We start from the raw sequence: 26,996 nt of genomic DNA on the forward strand, positions 1-26,996 counted from the left end.
TGTGTGAGTGTTGATAATATATCCGTACCAGTTTGGCTTTTTTGTCTTTTTTTGGGGTTTTGTATTTTGGCAGATTGGTGTTTTTTCCCCCAGCAGCCTGGCAAGTCAGTCAGCTGGACAGAGGAGCCAGAGCTCTGTGCACCTCAGCCTGGGCTCTGGAAACCCAGGGTGCCCAAAGACAAACTCCTGATTCTGTGCTAGTAAACTAACCCAGATCCAGGGACACATCTGCAGCATCTTCACTGCCACTGTTTCCAGTCTTGACTTTCTTCCCTTTAAGTTAGGCTAGAGGTTATTTCTTTCATGTTGTTAAAAGGGGGCTGTGGGGGGTGGTGGAGAACAGAAATTACCACTGCAAAGGTCTGGAAAATCCACAAAATGTAAATTATAATATCCCCTCTGTAAGTGTATCATACAAGTGGTAAAAAGGCTTAAATGCAATTCTGTACCAATATTAAATCCATGCCAAAAGGATAACAGTTAGGTATCAACCCATGAAACAGGGAACTTTCAGTTAAATGAATCAGTTTTGCTAGTAATAGATTTTAAGCCCATTGTTAAGCATTTAAAATTCATCTGCATTTAAAAAGTTGTCATGGTGTTCTACCAATACACATTGACACAAACTTATTGACACACTGTAACAAAGTTTTCAAGCAAATTACAACTGAAAAAATGTTTTTATTTATGTAGTATGAACATGAATTACATGTAGGTCTTTGTGTTGTTGTCTTTACATTTTTGACCTTGTTCTTAGCCACTCTTGTGGCATAAGTGTCATCTTACTCTCTAGCAAGGCTTGCCTGATTGCAGGCAGTGATCAGCCTAGCCTTTTATATTACATTAGCAATTCAACACTGATAGTAAAGGAAAACAGTTAAGTGGAATAACTCCCAATCTTTCTGTTTCAGCCTTTTCTCTGAAAAGAAAGAAAAAGACAGGGCACCTAATGAAAATCACCTTTCATAGTAAGAGTGAAATGTTAGCAGTTTTAATAGTTGGCGTAACTGAGTCCAAATTGTGCTTATATCAAGTAACTGAATATGAACCTTTTTTCTGAATGACAGATGTAGTGGTAACATTGAGAATTGAAGACAGAAAGGGAGGAAGGGGAAAAAGGCATACTTCAGTGTACTGTTGCTTTTGGAAATAAGGTTTTGAAAATAATTTCATTTTCATCCTAATCCCTGTCAACTTTATAGCCCTGGAAAAAATTTCACAGACTTACATTTGATTAGATGTTAATCCTATCAGCATAATTAATAAGTGATAAATGCCCACAGGTCCTGTGTACTTGATACCCCTTTCCAGCTGACCCCTTACATAAAATAGTTTGAGCACACCTTACGAAAATAAAAAGCTGCGAGGTTTTGGGGCTGAGTGGATTTTGCACTTGCTGCATGCAAGATACTGAATAGCTACAGTGCTGTGTATGATAGGGATAATTGCTGTCTCTTGCAGCAATTATCTCTTTTTGCTGACAAAATAGCAGCTATTAGGATTCCTGCTAGTGGAACCAAAGCTAAATTTATGAAAGAAATAGCTTTCCAAGCTTCAACTCACTTTGCTGTAGATGCCCATATTCATAATGTAGACCTTCAAAACCCTACCCAGCTGCTGCTTCTCCCTGGAGACACTAAATGTTTCTCCAGTAAATCTTCCCAGGCAATCCAGCTTTGTTACAGGGTGTTTTCTCATAGCACTGAGCAGCTCCTTGCCTGGATGAAACTACCGAGGCTCAAAACTTAACCATACACCTCTCCTATCTGTCAGGTGAGTTAACCAAACAGAATATAAACACATTTAAAAGACTGTAGATACACTTTACCCTGCACATTCTTCCATATGTAACAAACAAACGAAAGTCCAAACAGAATTCCTTATGTATTCTCATGGCAATGAGAAGAAACATAAGGAGGAGAAAGGGACTGTGGTCACCTCCTGTGATCACTGCTCTTCTACATCCCATGATCCAGCAGTTACAGCACTTACCCAGGAGGTAAGCAACCAAGTGCAGCTTCTGTGGCTGCTCAAGATCTCAAACTGTGCCTTCAGTGAGAATATTTCAACAGCAGATTATAGAGTATTCTGGGATGGGGCTCTCTTCATACCTCCTGGTGGAGCTATTATTTCCTCCCCAGTTATTGAAGTATTTATTGATCTAAAGGGGGAATCGCAAGACTTCAGAGCTTACATCTCTGAGTACTCTTGGCAAGAAGTACGGACATGGCTTACGAAGTGCAGAAGCCAGTTTGCCCCCAAAACACCTTTCTTGGTGCAACCATCATAGCTGCACAGAGAGGACAGAAGTTCTCTCTATGAAGGCATTCACGTGGTCTTACTTCCTCACATACTAAAGTCATGTATAACTGACACTGCATCGTGGCCTGATTGATCATCTGAATCTCAGTGGCTTTGGAAAACATGGAACTAAGCTGTGCCTGTTACCTTAACTGTTCCTTCCTCCCTAGGGTTTCTGTCCTTGGCAACCAACATCTATTCAAATAGTTAAAAAGAAAAATATTTATTTGTTGAGTGAGATCTGAGACAGCAGACACTTTTCTTTCTCTCTTTTGCCTTTTTCCCTTTCTTTCCCAGGGTGAGTACAAATCCCAGCACATTCCCAGCTCTGAAATGCTGGCCCTTTGCCAGCTGGGGTAGTAGCAGCATGCCTCTTATCCTCAGATTACACATTTGCCTCCTGTCTTCCAAAAGCCCCAAATGTTCCTGTGGCAGAACAAACTGCAGGAGAACCAATGGCTGCTGAAGGGCCTGTGAAACCAGCAGCTCAGTCAGCCCTGCTGGCTCCCTGTGACTTGTACGAGACCCCAGAAAGCAGAGCACAGAAACCAAGGCTGGCTCTGAGTGCAAGAGGGGCAGGGGGGGCCCTGCACAATGTGGACTGAAATATGTTGGTTACATTCCTGCCCCCTGTACCATATGGTGTGTAGACAGCCGTGTTGCCCAAACTGCAGCTAAAACAGTTTCTCAGACACATGCACTATAAAGAAGTAATTTTTCTATGATACTCCATAGCCCTAGGCTGATTCCACAAACATAAGAATTTTAGTCACATAAGAGTAGGGTGGAAAAAAGAAAAATCAGTTCCCAGCGTCTCATCCAATGCTTAGAGAGGCAAGAGCAAAATGGGCCCCACAGCTTCACAGCCTAATGAATGAGTCATGTGAACAGGCACTTTTAACAAAACAGTCTCAAAAGGAAATTTTGAAAACCAAGCAGCTTGTGGTAGGACTGAGCTAACCATACCACATCCTGCGTATGCTCTTCTTGGCTTTTCTTTTCCTCCCAGGAGCAAATACTCAGTGGCAAAAATGAGAATTCATTAGTCCTCTCACAGTTTTCTCTCTGCACGTTTCTCTGTGCTCTTCTACAGTTCAGAGATGCACACCATATGCCGTTTTGGCTGGTTACACCACAAACAATATAAACTAAACCTGAAAAGTAATTTACAGCAATCCATCGTGTTATTGCTGGCAGAAAGCACATAGGACTTTGCTGGATCTGAAGCAACACCTTTAACTGCTCACCCACCCACACACACTCTTACTGGTTTGGCAGCTGCAAGGACCCACATGCTGAAGTTGGAAATGCAATTTATTTTCTCAGCCTGCAGTACCAGGCTGAGAGCTGTCCTCCCAAGTCCAGGACTGATGGCTGGCACTGCCATGGATAGGGAGAAGTGGGGCAGAGGAGTGAAGGAGGCCTGCTGACTAACACCTCAGGTTCCTTGTGGATGGATCCTCATTCCTTGGAAATTGTTTTTTCCTCCCACCCTACTTTTGGAGATGGTGCAGGCCTCTCCACTACCAGGTTTTTAAGCTAAACAAAGTTTGTTACTGTGTGTTTTGCAAGACACTACTCATATTAGTAGTGCATTTCTGAGGCACAGTTCAGTGGCATGAAGACACAGACACTCAATGTCTCAGGTACAAAATTTAATTTTCCTAAGTATCAACAACATTGAGATCTAAGTATTGACTAGTACCTACATGGAACATTGTGAATGGATGCTACCGTCAGATAGCAGAGTCCCAAATTCAGGAGCAACAATTTACACAAATAATTCCAGGGGTCTCATAATATCTTTCAGTTTCATTTTTAAGAAAAATACACAGTATTGCACAGTATTATTTGCAACTCAAAAATTACCTGCAGTTTGACAGCTCAGTGGAAGATACCATGACATCAACATTTTGCTTGATCTATTTTCAGACAATGCAAGCTGCTGCATGAGATTGTTTAAGGGGAAAAAAACCTTAACCATTCCAATAATCCAGCTCTAAGTCAGTCCCTTTGTTTTAGTAACCTGAGCCAAGACCTTTTGGGAAATGTTGCTTCAAGCTGACAGACTAAAGCCATGTAAGGTACCAAATACATGGCTTGACTTTCAAAAGAAAAGCTCCCAGTGACTTTATACCTGAAAAAACCCACATTTTTAAGCTATTTTGAACATGTCCTAAATTAAAGAGATACTAATTTTTCCTGACCTGGGTAATAAATTCTTTTGCCTAATCCTTATTATTCTCCCTTGCCCCACACAGTCACAGAATCATAGAATGTGTTGAAAGGGTCTTTAAAGATCATGTAGTTTCAACATTCCTGCCTTGGCAGGGACACCTTCCACTAGATCAGGTTGCTCAAGGCCCCATCCAACCTTGGTCTTGGATAGGGCAACTTCCAAAGATGGGGCATCCACAATTTCTCTGGGCAACCTGTTCCAGTGGTTCACTTCTTTCAGAGTAAAGAATTTTTCCTAATATCTAATTGAAGGCTACTCTCTTTCAGTTTGAAGCCATTCTCCCTTGTCCTGTCACTACATGCTCTTGCAAATAGTGCCTCTCCATCTTTCTTACAGGCTCCCTTCAGGTACAGGATAGCTGCAATTAGGTCACTCCACAGCTTTCTCTTCTCCAGGCTGAACAAATCCAACTCTTCAGCCTTTCCTCACAGGAATCACAGAATCACAGCTGAGTTGAAAGGAACCCTTAAGCATAATTGAGTCCAACTCTCAGAGTTGCTCCATCCCTCTAACAACTTTGTGGCCCCCTCTCGACTCGCTCCAACAGGCCCATGTCCCTCCTGTGCTGGGACTCCAGAGCTGCAGTGCTCCAGGTGGGGTCACACCAGAGAGGAGCAGAGGAGCAGAATCCTCTCCCTGGACATTCAGACAAGCCTAAAACAAACATCCTTATAGAAAGCTTTATATGGTACAAATAGCTTGCTCATGTTCTCAATCATATGCATACAACCAAAAAAAATTTTTTTACTTCTGAGGTCTACCAATAAGATTAAGAAAACAAGTAATTTAAAACATGCCTTTATTAAAGGGAGAAAAAAGTTAGACTTTACTAAGCTTTTGGTCTGCAGAATGGGAGACTAGCTTCAGGGAAAATGAGTACATTTTACTAATAGCTGGATCCAATTTAAAAGGCGCCATGAGACAAGAAATCTAAATCACTGAACAAAAGCAACATACTTAAAGATCTTAGAAAATGGGATCATTTGAAATAGAGTAAGAGCTATTGTCCAACAAAATGGAACCTTTATTAAAGGTATGAAGCATCTGTGATCTTTACAAAACACAGCTTCAGACTCTACTGAAAAAATTATTTGAACAACTTGACTCTTAAATGTTAATTAAAGAGTCTCAGAGGTCAGACTCCACTCTAATTCATAGAGAAAAAAATACAGAGAATTTTTTTCAAATAACCAAGCTATGCTACAGATTTATTTTAATTAACAATAAGGAAGCATTCCAGAGCACCGGAATGCTGCTCCATTCCATCTGAAAGCATTTATCACCAGTCTCTTCCTATCTACAGATAAATTGGATTCAAATATTAGATAATTTGCCTATGTAATTAAGGAACAAGTATTGCAGGACAATATTTTAACTAAAAAACAGGTTTTACAGTTGTTTGCATGGAAGAATCACAGTTTAAGAATTGCCAATTTTACAGTGCATTTAATGACTTTTTTCCCCCTCTATCTTAGCTGAAATAGTTATTCTTTAATACACCAGTGACTTTTCATTCTGTATAGTCTGAATTTTGAATGGGCACTCCTGTCTTTTATGCCACGGTAAATACATACTTTAGAATATGAATTTGATTTCATTGAAACTTGCCCAAGTGAGGGATGCTGAAGCAGCTCATCAGGAGCAATGAAACAGTTTTTTGTGTTACAACTGTGTTGACAGAGTATTGGTTGGCAATCTGGTAGAGTGTACTCAATAGCCAAAAACCTACTGGATGCAAACAGAATGGATTCATCATTTTTACAAGGATACTGTAATTGTGATTAATGTGTTCGCCAAGGGTTTGTCAGGAGACCAAGTAAAGGAGCTGTCTATCAGCTTAAATTAGTTTTATTTTAGACCAAGAACTGTACTTTTCATAGCCTAAGTTTTCTCTCAGGTCTTGTAGTGCTTGCTCTGACAGTACTACAGAGCCCAAAGAAACCAAGGGCCAGACAGAGCACCACAGCAGCAGCAATCTTTAAGGCAACCTTTCTTCCTGACACCCTCATGGCATCAAGGTTCATTTAATGCTGTTTCTCACAGTGCAGTGCTCTGTCTCAGTACAAAACCCTTAATTTTGGCCAAAATGATGATAACACTTCAGATTTAAAGAATGGCTTTTGGTAGCCTTACTCAAGCTATATTTTGAGTACTGGAATGAACCACTGTTCAGTAGCTGGACCTGAGGCAGATTGAGCTCATGGAGCTCCACCATGCTCTGCATTCAGCATCACTGACTGCATAAGCAGCCCAGGTTGTATAGGCAGATTGTACCTGCCATTCCTGCCACCTTGGACAACCCCCTTTCCTGCTGTGCAGCACTGCATGAGTATCTCAGCCCACTGAAACCCCAGCAAAAAAAAAGCATGGTCATTCAAGTAAGGCAGTAATGGGCTGGCTAATCAAAACTTTGTCTGGAGTTGTCATTTTGAGGAGGACTATACAGAGGTCTAAAATAATTTAAAACCTGGAGTATGAACTGGCCATTAAAAGGTCACTTAAAAGCTAATTTTAGCAGAATATCAGACTTCAATTTTTGGTAATATTGGTAGCAATATTCTACTTCCTTAATTTTACTTCTTCTGATTTGTATTTCTGCAGAGATCAAGAAATTGCACACCATGAGGGGTGCTGGCAACAGGGGAGAAGGACGTGCAAGCCCCGTCTCTCCTTCCTCCACTCCACAGCACTGATGAGAGCTGTGAGTAGAGCTCATGCAGCAACTGCCTGTACTTGGTAACAGAAGAGAAAGGTGTGGTACAATCACGCTTTTGAAAGGCAAATTCTGTTGCTTTGTCAATGGCAAACTGTGAGACAGCATTTGAACCTGTACCTGTGCTAATGTGCCTGTGGGTCAGGCAGCATGCTCCCACAGCTGTGCGAGCCTCAAGCAGCAACAGGTGCCTGCTTGAACCTTCTCACATTAATAAATGTGAGTTAGGGGCATGTATTTCCTTCACGTCCTTTCTCCTCCCCTCCAACCACATGCTCCTGTTTTAGCATTCACTCAGTTCTACATAACACAATGTTAAAAAGTTTATATAGTACCACAGCCTTGCTCAAGAGCAACCCCATCAGCTTCCACAGGCACTAAACATGACTCCACTTCCACCTGCAAATAAAACATGTACCTTTCCCACAGCCGGCATGGAGGTTCTTTTCCAAGCAAACAGAAGCTGGGAATCACAAAACATGCTGCTTCAGAAAGCCCAAGCAGAGCAGCAGGCAACCTTGTTGCTCTCTGTGATCAGAAAGGCATAGTAACCAAAGGATAGCACTTCAGGACAGGATTCACTCTTGGCAAGGAAGCAAATGCTGAGGTCTTGCTCAGAGAAGACAAATGCCCTTTTTTCCCCCCACCTCAGGCTCACAGCAGAGAGCTCCCAGTTACAGACCAGACACTCTTCTCCCTTTGTGGGCCCCATCTGTGATCAATGACAGCTGTGTTGGTAGAAAAAAAAATTCTAAAAGAAGTCAGAAAAGGCAAGAGACTAAGAAGCCATGTCTAATCCTTTTTCAAAGGTGGCACTGCCTGTGCCTCTCTTCTGATGTCAAAGCTGTCACTGTGAATAAGAGGCTTGGTTGGGATACCTAATTCTGTAAACTCAATGCTCTTCAGCCAGCCCCTCCTTACCCTGTCTAATAGGAGATGGATATAAAACAGGATGGTCTCCAGCTTTACAGCAGACCAGCAAAGTGATAGGGAAATGACCTAGAGAACAGTTAGATGAAAAAAAGGCCACCAGCACCAAAGCAGTGTGACAGCTTCAACAGCGCTGTCTGGGAGACCACACTGCCGTGTTGCCTGAAGGCTTTTCTCTCCATGTGCACATTTCTGCTGCCATGGTCTCCATGCTGGGGACAGCAGCTCCTATACCACAGTGCATGTAAGGTAAGGAAATGTTTAAAAAAGCACGTGAACTCACTTAATTTGAAAAATAAAGGTTTTAAAAAAATAAGCCTTAATTAAAAACATAGATGCACTACTTATACTGGAACCAAATACTTCCCCTTTCCCCTGCATTTTCAGTATGACCTGCTCATAATGCTGGAGCACCAGTACCATTCACAGCTTGCAGCAAGATGGCAGAAAAGATGTCACCATCCGCCTTTTCACTGGAGATGTGTGCTGAGCTTTGCTTTGCTGTGGTGCTGCCAGCTCTCAGGAGCAAGGCTGCCTTCTGGCTGGTGACAGAAGCAATGCTTGTTCCATCTTGCCTGCTCTCCATTCTTACTTCTTCCTTCCCCAGAAGGGCGCTCTGGTGAGGATGGCTGCATGTGTGAAGACACAGTATGATGGAGAGTATGGAGAGGGTGCTGGGGGGCCAGGAGATCCTGCACCTTACAGGGAGGGGAAGGAAGACCAGGTCCCAGCCTTAGGTACAACCAATATCAGAGAGGTACTGCAGGAACAAGCCTCATGCCTTCAAAAGGTAAGCTTGGCTTTGGCATATCTATACATTCAAATGGACACTTTCACCAAAATGCAACAACACAACTGTCTGCCATCTCATATACAGCCCCATCCACATTCCGTCTGACACCCTACTGAAACACCTATCTACAAGAATGGCTAGATTATGATAGAACATAGAATGGGTTGGGTTGGAAGACACCTTAAAGATCAACTAGTTCCAACCCTCCCACCATTGGCAGTGAGATTTTCCAATAGACCAGGTTGCTCAGAGCTTCATCCAACCTGGCCTTGAACATGGCCAGAGATGGGGCATCTACAGCTTCTCTGGGTGACCTGTGCCAGTGTCTCACCACCCACACAGGAAAGAATTTCTACCTAATAGCTAATCTGTACCTACCCTCTTTCAGTTTGAAGCTGTTATCCCTTGTCTAATGCCAACAGTATCTCTGGAATCAGCAGAAATTTTTTTTATCTCACCATAGCAAGTGATTCAAATACTTCCCATTACCACTGTCTCTTCTGGCTGTCTCCAGATAGAGTCTGCTTATAATTTTTACCCATACAGTGTCTGCATATGTGTTTCAACACCAATTATTTATATATGCACATAAAAGCCTGCTGGGCTTATAAACCCAAACGTTATAGTCGCGAAAAGCACATAAACTTATACATCTGATGCAGAAATTCAACTCTGAAGTCTGAAATCAAGCATACCAACTGTCTGTTACCAATTATTATTGAACTGTATCTCCTGTTCAGCAAAACGAAAGGCTGCTGTAAGTATCAAGGCAACAGTAAGCTATCCCCTTTGTTTATGCCCCTCTCTCCATGCCTCTACTTCTATCTTATCCCTCTTGTAACTAGAGGCAAAAAATCCTTTTATCTTTGGTCTCCCACAGTGACTGTGGTCAAAACATTTGTTATTTCCAGGCAAGATTACTGTCACAGACAGAATCTGGAACTCAATATGAAAATAAGACTCAAATTCCAAGCAATGAACAATGCGGCTGCCCGTTTTTTCCATAGCTTAGGTCACAGCCAGCCTACTCAGCCCATGCTCACATCCTTCTAATTTCACATTGTTTAAAACCTGGCTTCCAACTTTCAAAATAATTAAATACAAGATTTTGACTCCAAAGACAAAAGACCTTTTGCATCACTCTCATACTCACTCTCCCTTCTTCAATGCCCAGCAAAAATTCGTAAGTGAAAAATACAATGATTTTATAAACTCAGAAGAAATATGCTCATTCCTGCAATGAGAACACTTAGATTTTTCTCTACGTTTGACATTTTTTAGTCATCTTCTCCACCTCTTTTATTCCCTGCTGCTGGAATACAGTGACAGTTGTTGCTCAGGACAATGCTTACACCATGTGGGACACAACAAAATTCCTCTTCAGGACACTGCAACTCCAAGTGGCACAAGAGTTCAAAGTAGGACAGCAGACTTTACCCACATGTTATTAAGTCAGTAACTCAGTGGTGGAATCATATCTGTGTGGCTAAGGTAATGACATCAGAACCTGCAGCTTTGAATTGTCCTGCTTCTCGAACTGGTTAGACCTCACAGGGCATAGTAGGTTTCTTCCAAATCTATGGTCCTATTCAGGCATACACTGCATCTGCAGCCAGCCTTTAAACAGGAATGAGAAGTATTAGATGAGCTATTTGGATGAAGTCTCAAAGTAGGTTTATTTTAAATAAAAAATATTTTCAGATTGTTTTTCAGAATTAAAAACCCAAACAAACCAACGAAAAAACCTCCCAAAAAAACCAAACCTCAGAGAAACATCCCTATTGCTGATAGCTAGGGAATTTTGTTTGTATTTTAAAAACTACCCCCTCCTTGACATTGTGGCCACTATGCCAGTGCTATCATTTATATGCAAACAGACTAACCTTTTAAATTTCATGACAAAGCCAGGTGGTTTGTATTACAGTGCTGGGTTTGTACTGCCCTACACAGAAATACTATATAAAATTTTATATAAAGCAATTGCATTCAATTCAGAAAACCTTTGGGATTGAGTTCAGAAGCCTGGAGGACTCCACCATTTCATTCTCCTTGCTGGACAATAGGACACAGAATGATCTCCAATCTCTTCCTCCACAGATTCTTCGGATAAGCAGAAAAAAATGCCAAACCAACCCAACTGCATACTTGGTTCCCTCTTACCGTCAGCTCCCCTGCTTTCCAGGTGTCATTAAGTTGAGGGGCTGCCAGACAGAGAGGAAATTACATCCAAAACCAGTTAGAAAAATAAGGGGCAGTAAGTGAACAGCACCAGTAATGGCAGCAGTCAGGGAACAAAAACTCCTGTTCATGCCACCCAGCAGCCACTGAGATCACTTGAACAAATGTGTTGCTGTTGGCTCCTGGAGGGGTGTGGGACCAGGAGTGCTGACTGGTGCAAAGCTATTTCCAGTGCTCCATAAATCTCATGCTCTGATCATCCCCTTCAGCTAATGCTGATGGAGGGATTTTCTGTTCTTCTCAAGTGGCCGGAAAAGCCCCCCTACTTCACATGTAGAAACAAAACAAACCCAAATTATAGCTACTTGAGATTATCCTTCAGCCAGTCTTACAAATTCATCCCAACACATTCACTCAGTCACAATAGGCACATGAGCCAGAGTGAGTCTCATGGGACAACTCCCAAGGCTATCACTGGAAGCACTTTTCCCTCATTTTGTTCCAGTCTTCTTAACTTCGCACTGAATTTTGGACTTCATCTTTTGGAAGGAAGTACCACATTTCTAGATGCTACCCTTTTCTAAGCTCCTTTCATGGGGAAGAAGATACAACTCTTGCAAATGCACACTTTTGAAAAGCTATTTTAACCAATATCAATACTAATATCATCTGTGCCAAAGAGCCTGCAAATTGCATTTAGATGCAAGATGAACAAGAACATGAAACAGAGTGAAGACTCAATATTTTTCAAGATCACAGAGGACGATCAAGATCACAGCTGCAAGTGGCTGCAGCTTCAGTCAACATATTTATCAGCAATGAGGCTAATCTACAATATACCCTGAAATTAGCCCTTTTTCTAGTGAAAACAGGAAAGGCTTTCTATGACAGACATATATTCCTTGCTAGGATTTGCATAAGGAAGCAGGAGAAGTAGAGCAGGGAAAAAAATAGTATTTCTGTGAGGCTGTGTGTGAAAAGCAACAGACTGATAATAGAAAAGAGATTTCACTTTGTGGAAACACACATTTCTTTGTTCTTTTCCAGTTAATGAAGGTACTGCCTCAGTAATGGTTGGGTGTACAAACCTCAAATATGATTTATTCCAGAAACAAACCTACCATGCAGGCTGACTCATCTACAGAGCCTTTTCTAGGTTCCTTATTGTTCTTTTCTAGATTCATTTTATCAGGCTCCTCCTGATGTGCTAGTTGCAATTCAGTTGCAAATAAAAACTTATTCAACATAACCATACCTATTTCTAATGGCACCATAATGCTTAAATAAAACATTCAGAAAGGGAAAGGCGGGTGAAATTTATTTTGCACTCCTGGTAAATTTTCACAGCAGATTTGTAAGTCCTGCAACATGTACTGTCTTATGCAAAATAAGGCATCTCCTCCAGACTTGAACTGAAACTGAGTAATAAACTGTATATTTAAATATGAAATAAGTACAGAAACTATTTTTACTTCTGCAGAAAAAAACCCCCAAATTCACTAGAAGGCAGTGCCCTGTAATATGGTCATCAGCTCAAGCTGTCACCTTTTTTGTCTACTGAATTGGTGTTTCATAGCAACAATGACATCAGTTAAGGAAAAGAACCATGGTTCTCCCTCTGTGGTTGCAATCGCCCACCTGTTGCTACACAGCGCAGTCAGGAAGGACTGGCAACCCAGCAGAGGTATTTGCAACACATTGCTAATTGTATTCAAAAACTGGAGACTGCTTCTGAGTCCCTGCCCCAAGGGAGGACTGGCCCAGTGGCTGTGCTTAAAGGAAACCTCACAAAGTGCCTTCTGCAAGTGTGAACTGACCTTTCCCAAGCAGTTCACTTTTCCCACCCAGTGTTACAGTGTAGTCTACAGAGCTCTGTTCCATAAGTGTGCCTTCAAACAATGCCCATCCACAATCAGTAGGACAGCTGTATTATGCAGCCCAAGAATGTGCTCAGCTCAACGCAGTCAACATCAGATGGGAATTGACAAGAATTCATTTGTACTTCCACGTCTGCCAGCTTTTCACAGGCTAGAAATGATCAATGAATCAAAGTTATTTTGTCCTAACTCAATTCTCACCACTTCTAGGATGCCAAGCACCTTAAATGGTTTGTATTAGCGTGACTGCATTTCTGTCAGTGAAATAAGATGCCACCACTTTATAGCCTTGGTCTCACAGGCAGACTCCTGCACAATGAAGTATTTGTGTGAGAATAGCTTTATGCCACCCACATGACTGATGATATTATGATCTCAACTCATTTTACTCACATTTGCTGCAGAAAGAGTTCTAGTTGCTCTTCTCTCCCCAAAACATACCACATTATGATCCCAAACACAGGGAAAGCATTATGTAAGTGAAGAGCATTTCAGTCAACTTGCTGAGACAAGGAAAACCAACAAAGCAACTTTCCATATGCTGTACAGGCAAGATAAAAGTGATACCTACAGTAGGAAAGAAAGGAAAGCTAACTTTACAGTGAAAAATCTGGGGAACGACACCATAAACATTGCTGCCTCCACATTCTGTATTTTTTATCACCACTTCTTAGATAATTCAGTGACAAGTAAAACACACTTGCAGAAATATCGTCAAGTCTTAAACAGGACTGAAAGTGTCACACCCACTCTTCTTCTCCTATGGCTATGTGATCTCTCCCTGACATGTTTTTCACTATTCTGCAGGCTACTCGGCTATCCTGTGACCTTGTGTGCCCACAAGTTACAGGCCTTTCTCTGACCAAATGAAGAACAGAAATAATGGGAATAATGAGACGGCTCTTCTAGCTAAGAGATTCATTGAGTGTTAACTCAGACCTCAGAGTGTTGTCTTTTGTAACTGACTGACTCCATTTTATTTATATGAAAGTTCTCGATAGCATATTCAAATGAGATAAGACTGCATTGTCATATCAGAAGAGATGTCATCGAGGTTAGACAGATTTCAAAAAATACTAACCACCCAAGACTTTCCATGTAGACCAACTCTCCACATTCTGCCAGAAGCTAGATACTGAATAAATGAAACAGCTGCATACAACAGCCACTTTGGAAAGAAACAAAACAAAACCAACTCCGGACCCACTTTAAATTTTATTATCCTCCTGTGCTGTCTGACAGCAACTGTAGCTGCTGCTTTATAACATATCCCGTTTCTCCTCAGCCAGATGAACTTCCAGCTGGACTTTGTCGTGTTCAAAATGCAGTCAGCTTCTATGAGGCTTTCTTGGATGCAGGATGTGGTATGTCATGGAGATGTAGCCTGTGCATGAGTTATTTTGTTATGTAGTGGGAAGAAGCACAACAAGATAGGGGGAACAGGAAGAGAAAACTGAGGACACAATCATTCTTCCTTGTAATTGCCTCCCACTTGTCTGACACCAGTTGTCTGAGCCACGATGGGCTCAAGGCACAGAGAGAAGAATGGAAAAATGGCTTTAAACTTTGAAACCTTCCTTGCTTTCAAAACAAAGATCTCTTTGATATGCTCAGTTCAAATAGCTCAGATAAATGAATTTAATCTTTTGAAAACAAACCTGTAGTTTTGTGTCTTCTCAGATGTTCCAAGGTTTGAAGAGTAAATGAAAAATGAAATAATTATTTGTTACAGAAGCGTACTGCAAAAAGCAGAAAGGAGTCACAAATTCTGCCATTTGACAGATGCCCCACAAGCCTCTCCTGGCATCCAAGACTAGGGGCAGACCAGTCTGAAATGTGACTAAGCAATCAGCAGTTCTGCTCTTGTGGCTCGAGTTATGCATTATGAATCAAAAATATGTTACTTAACTTATGATTTATTTTTTGTCTGTTAAAAGAAGCATTCAAATCAGTGTCTGTCTTAGAAGTGAGACAGACACTGAGCCTACATATCTGCACTGAGACCTAATTTGAAAGATGACAGGAACTACACTGAGTTGCTGAGGAGACCCGTTGAAGAGAGATCAACCTCCACATGCCAGGCCAAGATTGACTCTCACCTCTCTCCTCTCCTGACTGATACAAAGGAATCGAAACAAGGCAAATAATCTGCTGCAAACCCTCCTCTCCTTTCTGAAACAAGATGCGCCCTTAGGTTGTAAAGTCTGGACATGCATGTGGTAACAAGTGGTCAGGAGTACCAAACAGTGCTGTTGGCAGCTTCACTGGCCGGGGACAGACCTGCACTTTGCTGTGGGCAAGTGCAGATGCCACCAGGTGTGCAATGCTTTATTACAATAACCATGGTCAATTTTAAAGTCAAAATAAAGATGTTTCAGTGATATAGACAGAACAGCTTTAAGAAATATGAACCAGGACTTTCCATGCTGTACATGTGCAGGACAGATGAACCCCCAGTAACAACATTCTGACTACCAAGTGTGCAGACAAAATTTTATGTGCATATTTTAAGACCAAACTTTGTTAAAATACAAAAAACCACACTCCTTTGTGTAACCTCTCACACTATCAGCCTTATCATTGCTAATCCCTACTAGAAGATTAATGTGACTTTAAAGCTACTTTTCAAAAATAAGAAAACAAGTTTATTTCTTAACTTTCTGTGGCTGGATGGAACACAGCTGGCAACCTCACTTCCAAAAATCCTGGAATAAACCCTCTGACACAGAGAGTTTTCTTCTTTTTATTGGCCTGCCTGCAAGTTTTTTATGCTTTTATTTTTAATGATCCATTTCTGATGTTTAGCTACTGAGAACATTTGAACTGCAGTAACACAACAGGCTCACTGTAAGTGATTTGTGTCTTCACAAATTAAATCTAGACAAGAACAGGCTCAGACTGCAGTTCTTTGTCCCTGGGTCATGATAACAAAAAATCCTCTGTGCACATACATGTCAATGAGGAACAAATAGTCCTTTCCTCAGGTATGTGAGGCCATGGGAGCCAGTTCCCTTTAAAGGACTGTAGGTGTCGGGGGTCCGATGACTGGTAAAATGGTAATGTTAGCTTAGTTGTACTTCTAAGTGAGTTGTCTCCTAAGCCTTTGGTTTCACCTTGTAAAATAAAATGGAGATTATGTTAATTTCATATGTTAATTTCATAATTTTGTGGGTTTGTGGAGCTTCTTCAAGAAAAAATTCTGACAGATCATTTGTGTACTTTTACATAACACTGCAAGGAAAAAAAACACGTGAAAAGGAAGAAAAGGAAAAACCTGAGAAACTGAAGCTTGTGGTCTGGTGCTTAAATCCACCAGCATGAAACAACAACAACAACACAGCTATTGCTTTGATCTATCTCTCTATTAATTCCTCTTCCCATAATAGAACCACTGACATTTCACTGGCATTCAGATGTGATTAAAACATATTCTAACACCTATAAATAGAAATGTTGGTTCAAGTACTAATTAAAAACAAATCTGGCATTTGGAAAACTGTATCAACAAGAAGTAAAAAGTTGCAGTAAACAGCAGCAATTGAAATGTTACCCTCTTTTTTTTTTCCTGAGGAAAAGGTAGACATCTGTTCTATTGATCTTTATGTTAAGGTTTGGATTTCCAAGTCCTTCCAAGCATCCACACAGCAACTTCAGCATAAGAGCAATAAGACAGATTTTGCTCTCTCCTTCAATTCTAATAATTGCCACAAAGTTCCAACTACAACACAAGTAAGTCAGGCACACTGACTTCTGCAACCTTCTGTAAGGTAGTTTTTAAATAAACAGGAGCCAAATGTTAAATTCACCATATTCCCTCATTGCAAAGTAGCTTGGTTGTATGCTACTTCATAATTAACCCTTGTTTTATATACATATATATATACACACACACACATATATATCTACACACCCTTTATTTTCGTAACTGATTGCACTTTCTTGCCTCCCCTCCTGAATTCTACGTACTTGAAGCAAAGGCTTGTTGCAGGGGTGCTTTCAGCCACTACTTCTGCTGCCCTAATTGTCAGAACTCTCCCAGCCTGAGAAAACCATGGGACTTAAAACAGTCATCTCTGCATGTGGTAATAAAGACTTACTGGTTTGCCTCACAAAGATACAAAGCACTCTGGAGCAGGGATGCTACCCTTTACAGTATCATATAAAGCAGTGTTTTCCTCGGGGGCTATTAATGTCACTGGCACTTACTAGAAGCAAGTGTAAAAAAACTGACTTCCTATTAAATAAATGCCCCAAACCAGACAACACCACAGACCCTCTGGAAAGCTACCTTTTCTAAATCCTGAGTGAGACTTTGGAGCATGCAAAGAGGAACAATACGAGCTGACAATGGGGAGGAAAAATTTTATTATTACTTTTGGAGATAATATCACAACAAAAACTACCCAGGCCCTACTACACAGCAAAACATAGTGAAAAATTTAACACTTGAACAAATGTGCTGCCTGAGATACATGTAAAATAGTTTGGATATCTGCATTGTGCTGTCCTTTACTACCACAGTATGCAAATACACCTGGACCTACACAAAACACACAGAAATACTGAGTCATTACAGCACAAGAAGATGCAACAATACTGGAGTTAAGATTCAGATTCAGACAGGGAAAAGAAGAACTGGTGTGAGCCTGGTTCCTAGTGGAACACGTTCATTCTTAGTCAACAACATAGTGGCATACATTAGGGAGATTTTTTTAAGTGACTTACCTCAGCATCTTGCTCCCGGAGCTGGTATGTTCTCTCCAAGCATTGCAGTATTCTAGGACACAATGTCTTCTCCTCCAAAAGGGACTCCAGAAGTAAGACCAGCTGGTCAGGGAGAAGCTAGGAAAAAAATAAATGCCATGTGTGAATGAAGATCTCTACTGGCTGAGCAAGATAAATGGAAACAAACCAGAGAGGACAAGATAGCGATAACCTGTGTACTTCCAGCATGTGCTTGAAATACAACTTGGACCTCTAGCTGGTTTCTGAAAAACCTCAGGGTTTATGTGTCTGTGTTCTGAAAGACTGTGCTGGGGCAAAATTAGGACTTGTTTTCCATGGTTTTCATTACTACGGTTAGGTCAGGTCTAAAACATGCTTATCTTACTGAAATACAATCATAGCTTAATAAGTAAGATTTTTATGGAATTTATAGAATAAGTAATTCTATTTTGTTTGGGCTTGGAAGAAATAAAAAGAATAATTTACAGTGCATAATTTGAGGAATCAACTAGGCATATGAATGTATAATTTTTTAGAGTGGCATTTTTATCTGATATAGAAGCAATTGCATGATATGTTTACAGTGAACAAAGAAACACACACCCAAATATGTGACCCACCAAACAACTCTTGTAAAAACACATTTTGAGGCATATTTTAGTGCAGTGAGTCACAAACCATCCATCCTTTCATGTGAAATGTGCATGAATGTTGTGTTTGTAGCACACACAGTATAACATCTGTACATGGATATATACTCAGTAGTTAGTTACTTGGCTCCAGAACCTATCATTTTCAACAGGAACCTAATGTAACCTAAAAAAAAAAAAAAAAGCAGAAGTCTGTTGTAGCAAGTGCCTAAGTGCTCTGTTTAATAGGCTTATTGGATGAACAAATAAATAATTCAAACACAGCTCAGAGAGAAATTGCACCAGCTGCCAGGAAACATCTATTGGAAATTCAGGCGCCAAGGTGATCAGTCAGAAGTTTGTTACATGCCCCAAAATTTTCCCCACTATTCATCATTGCAGGGCACAAGGGGAGGAAGGGAGGAAGAATGTCAGTAAAGCTTTTGTACACAAAAAGAAACCAACCCTGCTCACTTCTAATGTTCTTGAGACAGACTAATGAAAAAAGACATCCTGTTATTTTGACACTACTTCCAGCTTTTGCCACATTTGGCGATTTTCTGTTCCCACCTCGCTGCCTGCCCATGTCCCCCTTGACACGTCAATGCGCAAAGCAGGGATGAAATGAAGTCAGCTACAGGAAATGCCCCTTCCAACAACACATCCCTCAGCCAGGGCTGTTTATGTGGACTGAACAAGACCGGATTGTCAAGATTGATATCTTCATGGACTTGCTGTCAAAGACAAGATCTTTGACAGCAAATCCATGAAGATATCAAGGATCTTCTGATAAATCTTAATCTGTAAAATATTTACATTAACAACTAACTTCGCAACATGACATTTTCTTCCCTTTTAAATTGATGTAATTAGTACCTAAATCAGAATAAAGAGGAAAAGAGATCTCTAGGATGATAATGCTTTGGTTTCTTTGCATTTTGATTTCCTTCAATTTTTTTATTAGTAAGGTTAGTTGTATTCTTGAAGACTGAAAACACCTCACACCTTACTAGCTCTTAGTGGAAAATTTTGTAAGTAATACCAAAGCCTGCCAACCAAATGGAGTCGTTAAAAGTGGTCAGATATTTTAAAATATTGAATATTTCATTTCAGGACAACTACTAAAATGGCAGCTTAAATGTTTATTACATAGTCCAACAGCAGCTGCCTGGGGGTTGGTGAGACAAGCTAAAAAATAAAACAGGAAAAACTTCTGTGAAGTGGCTCTGCTTGGAAATGGAATTAATTCTGAACAATAATAAAATACGAAGTGTTGCAGAACACCACACAAAGAAAGGTAACTTCTGATTTAGAAAGTTTTCCCTGCTAACTAAAAAGACAGCAGAACAATACTTAATTTGTAGCAACTATAGAACAGCTGCTTGAATATGTAGGTACAGAGCAGTAGAGTTATTATTTTATAATATATCTCCAGTATAATTGCTATACAGATTCAGCCACAGAAAGCTATTGTTTAAGGTAGCATTACAGAATCTCATTGAAGCCAACAAAAGAACAGCAGCAGAGCAGCAGCCATGCCCTTAATTTACATCTGCCTAGTGCTGCTTCATGGCTGAAGTTTTTTCAGAATTACAGGTTAAACTCTCATCAATTTAGATTTGAGAGTGAGGAGTAAAACAAACAAAAAAAACCCCAATTTAAAAAAAAAAATAAACCCAAGAGTTCAAGAAGCATTTGGACAATGCTGTCAGGCATATGGTGTGATTATTGAAATGTCTTGTGCAAGGCCAGGAGCTGGACTCCATGATCTTTGTGGGCCCCTCTAACTCCGCGTCTTCTATGATTCTATGATTATGTGAATGAGACCATGGCTTCTGCTATTTTCCCACGTTCCAGCTGCCCAAGATGATACTTTACATACCAGTTTCCAGCTCATGGATTAATTACAGTCCAAGGCAGGAGTTAGAGAACGCCGGCAGAGAGGGTGGGGCCCTGGCAGGGGAAGCCTGGCAGACCTCTCCCCGCAGTGGCACTAGTGGGCACAGCTATTACCGTTTGTTCTCCGACTTGTTTCTAACACAAAAGGAGGAACGTTCTCATCTACGTTTTACCCTTTCCTTTCAATAAAAGAGACTCCGCTGAAGAGAAAACCTTATCTTAGGCCAAGAAAACTTGGCTAGAGTTCCATGACAGAGGCTGCAACAAAATTCATTCAGGGGTGCAGACATTTTCTTTTCCCCAAACACAACAGTATGAGTATCACTATCACCAAAGCAGTCTTTTAATGGTTATAAATAAGCTTCAAAAATTTGCACTTGAATTTTCTCTCAGAAACCCCACTCTCATCATTTTTTGTTTTCCCACCACCATCCTTATTTGTCCTGCCCACCTGTTACTTTCCATCTTTCATACCCGGAGAATTGTTTGGGGTGCCATGTGGTCAATTTTCAATTTGTTTGCCTTGTGCTTAATACAAAGAAGCTCTTGCTTTAAGTGCTATCTAAACAGAAATACTGGAGAGACCTAAACACAAATTTCTTTTCAAGCGCTTAAAAACACTTTCCTTTCCAACAGCTCATATTCTGTGAATGCATATTGCATATCTAACACCCACATAAAAGTACACAACACAGCTACAGCAAGTTACAGCAGTCTCAAGCTGTGTCTTCAGGTTGAAAACATTTAGAAAACAACCATGACACCCTAAACACAAAATTTCCGTGATCAAAATAAAATAAAATAAAAATAACACCCCTGCACTCTGAACTATACTAGAGAATGCTCAATCAAAATGTTTGAATATATGCAATTATTAAAGCAGATCACTTCAATCAGGAAATGTGGCAAGGATCAAGAAACAGTTTTCATTATGTCAATGATTCCTGCAACAGCCCCTATTTATATTGTAAAGTAGATAGTTCCTGTCCTAACCTATGCCTGCTGCATGGAAATCATACTACTTTTCTCAGGGCTCTCCCTCCCCCATTTGTGATGACGGACACTACAAAGAGGAAATAAATGAATATGTTGCAGTCAAGCACAGCAGAGATTTTCTGTCATGTCCCATGTAATTAAACATCATCCCCTCAATAAAGCTGTATCCCAGCACTGTATGTATTACCTTAAGACTGTAAAGCCTCTCCTTCAACTCTTCAGCCTTTTGAAAGAGTTCACTTTGTCCTGCCACTAAACAACCATTTGTTCCTTGCTTCCCCTAAGTTACCTAATGTGGTGGCTTTAAAGTGTGAGTAATGAGGCTATTACCCTTAAAACAAACTGTAAATAATAGGGAATATCAAAACTGGGTCTGTATTTGAAAAACTCAAGATGAAAGAATTAAAGAAAACATAACCAAATGGAAAATGTAACTGAGATCCACTGTATATTAAATCCCTGAGAAGTAAGCAAAGCATACTTTGTATTTTATTCATATCAGTACACAAAACACTTAAGCCATTATACTATGTTACAAGAGTATCTTAATACATAAGTAGGTTTGAAAGGTTTTCTACAAACAATCTTTGAACAAAACTATGAATTTTCTAAGTACAATCCCTAACCTGTAAAAAGCACAAAGAAAACAAATCTTTCCTCTTCAAAGATCTGGTATAGCAGCTATAGAGGTCATCGACCTCACATCCCAGAAGACCACCCACACAAAAGAGCGTATTTATCAATTCCTACATTAACAAATGCAATAAATGCCAGATTCACCCTTTATACTAGAAAAAAAATTGCCACTGAAACATTTGACTACTGACCTTTCACAGCCATGTGAAATGTGACACAGATATATCTACTTGAGTATCCACAGCACCAGCACTTGCACTGCACCCCTCCGCCAGGACACAAATCACTAAAGTTGTACAGCTGGTATGTTGAATATCCCATTTGCTCCTGCCTGCACTTGAATGAAGTCATTGAAAGCCTCCTTGGAGGGGAAATCTGCCTCAGACTAATGCAGCAACCGATTGACAGTGGCGTGATTTCTATTATTACTCCATTATCACACTGGGATCTGTGCCTAAATGAGCATACTTCCTCCCTGATGCCATTTCCTTTTATCCTGGCTCTAGTCTAAAAGTGGATCAATGGGAGTAATATATATGATGTCACTTCAATTTACAGCTACTGCCTCCCTCTCTCGGATGCACAAATAGATCAATTCTTCCCAAAAATGGTTAAGAAATGCACAGGGAGACTCTTCTCCAAGAAAAGGGTTCTCTGCTATATTTGTCTGTGTAACCACACCAAGGAACTGTTTACACTGAGCAAAAAACAGGGGGAAAGGAAAAAAAAAAATCACTACTGTGCACTGGAAAATGCTGGCAGAAATACAAGAAAAACAAGGCCTTATAGAGAATTAAAGCAATTTGACCTTTGAAAATTACACAGAAATGTTTAAACTTTCTAAGGCACAGTATATTTCTCCTGTATTTCTTTGGTGGAAGGTAGTCTTGTGTCCCACCCCCGAAAACATAAAATGTATTTTCACATATATATTTATAACATTTTCCAACATCAAACCAAATTCCTTCCCACTCCTCTCTTAGGAAAGAAAGGGAAAACCCCCAGCCCATAGTTCAATTGAGAATGGCTCCCTTCAGACAAAATTTGTTCATAGAATCATTTACATTGGAGAAGACCTCTAAGATCGAGTACAATTGCTAACCTAACACTGCCATGTTCACCACTAAACTGCGTCCCTAAGCACCAAGTCCACATGTTTTCTAAATACTTCCAGAGAGAGTGACTCAACGTTGTGCAGCCTGTTCAATTTCCTCATAAACTGCAGTCAAGAAAGCAATGCTACTAGTCCAGAAGACAGGATTTACAGGCTCAGGCCATCTCTGCACTTTTATTTCATGCTGGTCAAACAAATCCCTGAATGAATCTCACTTTATAAACTCTCCCCCACTGCCTTGAATGCTCTTTTCTGCACGTTGCAACTAAAGAAAAACTTTTGTAAAACAAATCCCCCCACCCCTCAAACTGTCCAGAAAATTGGTAGCTTGAAAATTCAAGAAAACACTGTTCACTCAACCATGTTTTTAAACAGATTTTGTCATTGTTTACTTCAAACAATATTCTTCAGATGCTGATCAGCACAGTGACTTCTTTTATATGAAAACAAGGCACACTTTTCACCCCTTCAGGGACTAAAATTTACTCATACCAAGTAACATATGAATTCAACAAAAATGTCCGCACTAACAGTTGTTAACTAGTGTAGTGTAATACACTACTGAAGAGAGTTTAACTCTGAAAGAACTAATCTGCTGTTTTATTAATATGCAGGAAAAAGAAGTATTCTGCAGCTGACAAAAATGCTTTGAACTGGTCTGCAAAATAAAGACCATCTTTTCCCGAGGCTGACAAAATTTCACAGGCGTGTAGTGAAAAAGACAGCTCTGTTCAACTTCATTTGAGCCAGTTTGTTTGACTTCTCTCTTGATGAAAAGTCAGCTCCCCTTCCAATGTTTACGAAAGATAACTAGTCCTCACTATATTTAAAAGCAAAATAGCTCAGTCTGTAACACATTCTCATCTACTTACGCACTTGTATGATATCTCTTCCCACTGTGTGTGGTTTTTCTCAATCTCTGTTCAGATGGCTCTTTCTGTACTCAGCAACTCATTTTCCAACAACCATCTTAAAAACAAAAACCAGTAATTGTACCTGGTAATTATAATGAAAAAGATATTCCTATGAACTTTGCTTCAAAAAGCCTTATTTCAAAAAGGAGTAACTCCAACAAGTTCATCAGCATTTCATTTGTGTTACACTTCAAAATGCTTTTTCTGGGATACTTACACCTCATCACTTATTCTTACTAGTAGAACATAAAAATGACACTGAGACCAATTTATTTAATAAACAATTGCACTGGCATTTTGTTATGAGTTACTTTCCTCTTTATAATATCAAATTTAAGGCTTTGGGGTTTTTTTGAAAGCAGATAAACTCTGTCAGAAATAATTTTAGGGCCAATACCTATTAAAACACAAAGGTTTGATTTATTACGGCCACAAATATGAAAACATTGCTGAATGAAGGACACAAATCCCTGTTTTATGTTCTGTGTCTGATATTCTGGTTACATGTTACCAGTAATATTTTTAAAAGGCCAGCCACTGCTACCAGGCCATAAACTGAAAATTTTTTTCTTAAGCTTTAGTATGAAGTATTTTCCCATAATTTACATAATGGAGAGAAGATCCACTTGTGAAGAAATTCAACATCTGCAATCTAATAGAAATGCACTGAAATGCCAAAAATGATTAAACCTTTATGATCTAACATATTGCTGAGCCAACAAAATGAAAAACAGGCAGCTTCCACTACAGGTTCAGTCAGGTTATGCAGTGTTTTTCTCAACCTTAGTTTTCTCAAAGAAGTATTTCACCGTAACTTTACCCTCAAGCGTAATAACTCCCTTTTAAGCATAATAGCTTACACATTCTCTATTCTACACAGATCATCATCCCTGCCAGTTACTACCATGCTTCTAGGATGTGCTGCTCCTGCTTTCAGATGAAATGGCCACATCGAGAGAAAGCAGACACTGGAAGCCAAATTCCACATCTCAAGTTCGTACTTCACAGGACCATTACCTAGACATACTAGGAACAGACAGCATTGCTGTGACACAAACCAAAGCTGAAGCTGGCAACAGCAAGATCTTCAGTTATCGCTTCACTTGACCTCAGGAGTCCCCAGCAGTGGGGAGGTGATCAAAATATCAGCCCTGTGGTTAGTGCTTGCCAGCTGTAAGCAGCAGGCATTAAGATCACCTTTTCTCACCTAACAGCACACCCAACAGAGGCACTTCAGGTTCAGCAAACTGTTCATCTAACTACAAAGAATAAAGCCAAGGAATCATCTTGTTTTATTATCCAGACTCTCTGACTATTACATATTAGAGGACTCATACAGAAGACCATCAAGTCTTAGCAATTGGTGGAAAGCTTTCATATCCACATTGTAGCACAATGTGAAGTGCAAGTATCTGCCTCCAAATTTGTCCACCCAAAACACTGTAGATCTCAACTGCTCCAAACCATGAGCTTAAGCTGGTCAGTGGCATTATAAACCATCTCAGCTTGAATGACCAACACCTAGATCCTCTGAAGCTAACCAGCTATCAAGTGTCCTCTGTGGCATTAAAAGAAAGTGGCAGACTACAACAGACACTGAAAACCAAAGAGTTGAAGTGGCATAATGACTGAATACAAGCCACAACCATCAGTGAGAACACCCTCAGCATCCAAACAGATTTCCTTTATTTTTTCTCATTATAAGTAGTAGAAGAAGAAAGACAAAAACCTGAGAGCCAAAGAAAATTAACTCATTTTTCTAATCTTTGATAAATTGCAAGTTACTGGGCAAGTAACCTCATCACCCAGTACTGAAGATTAAAAATCCTGCCTCTGCACACTAGCCCAGGAACTTAAACTACCTCTTTAGTATGAAATATCCTTGCAATAGAACTGGGCAAGGGCCAGATTGAAGAAGTATCATCCTCCTCCTTGAAAGTTTGGCACACATTAGGCCACTTCTGGAGCAGAAATTTGTTCTGCCTATACCTACCAATGCAAGACTCAGTCAATGCCCAGAGTTCAGCCAGGATTGTTATCTTCAAGGTATTCACTACAAGTTTTCCAACTCTCTTATGGTGTGGTCAGGTCTTGGGGAAATCTCAATTTGTTCACCAAGCATGTTCCTTTCTGATAGTTCAAGTACAAAGGCACTAGATCTGCCCCAAACAGCTGGCATCATGGAGAGAACGAACCTGAAGGAGAGAGAAAACAACTTTTCTTTCTGTTCAAAGCTTTCACCAGCATGGCTGTGCTGAAGAAAGTTTTATCAACTCCACCTAGCTCATGCTGCAGCTGCAGGATACACCACCACTTCAGGGAGGGCTGTCTGAGTTTCATCATAAAGCACTAACAATGTCACAAGCCTTCCTGGAGGAAAGGATTAAAGCACAGCTGGGAACCTGCACTTCCATCTCTTATTCTTGTGGATTCCACAAGGGTTAAATTCTCATTTCTAGCCTTTTTTTTTTTTCAGAACAACAGGTAATGAGGGCTTTCATATTTAATTATGTCATGTGTCTTTTAGCATTGGTTGATAAACTGCATTTCCAGACCCATATTTTCTTCAGATCTGATATCTGGCTCTGGTGGACTATGTACATACTCTCAGCAATTTTTCCAACACACCACATCCATTTGATCTCCTTTTTCTTTTAGAGTGGTTTTGTTGGTTGCGGGTTGTTTGTTGTTTTGGGTATTGGTTTTGGTTTTTTTTCATTTGTTAAGAATGCAATTGATCAGATTGAGTGGACTCCAGTTTCAGAAATACACACATACCTCCAAGCAAGACTTAATCACAAACAACCTTAGACCAGATGTAATTCTAACAGTCTAAACCTAAGAATAGGTGCTGCTAGGAACCTAGAAGAGCAGTATATAGTTTACAGTCATGAAACTGTCCCCATTGATCAAAGATGCAGAGATGCCAATCCACCACCATCAGCTCCTAGAATTCTTTTTTTAACTAAGGTCTCACAATGGCCATGACTAAAATTATCCAGTTGTCTAAGAGAACTCTTTCATTGTGGTGGAAAGTCATCTAGTTCCATAC

General features: G+C 40.2%; 1 protein-coding gene across 6 annotated transcripts in view; it reads right to left on the reverse strand.

Moving 5' to 3' along the window:
• AOPEP (aminopeptidase O (putative)) overlaps nt 1–26,996 on the reverse strand; it is a 185,219-nt gene that overhangs the window by 6,541 nt on the left and 151,682 nt on the right. For 5 of the 6 annotated variants that reach the window (XM_039567083.1, XM_039567085.1, XM_039567081.1 and 2 more), the window contains one exon: nt 17,757–17,873. In XM_039567083.1, coding sequence (XP_039423017.1) covers nt 17,757–17,873 — 117 coding nt within the window. Of the gene's footprint in view, nt 1–17,756; nt 17,874–26,996 lie in introns of those variants that run through there. The other variant, XM_039567087.1, reaches the window with a different exon arrangement.

The sequence above is a fragment of the Corvus cornix genome, chromosome Z (assembly GCF_000738735.6).
Source record: "Corvus cornix cornix isolate S_Up_H32 chromosome Z, ASM73873v5, whole genome shotgun sequence".
Taxonomy (NCBI): Eukaryota; Metazoa; Chordata; class Aves; order Passeriformes; family Corvidae; genus Corvus; species Corvus cornix.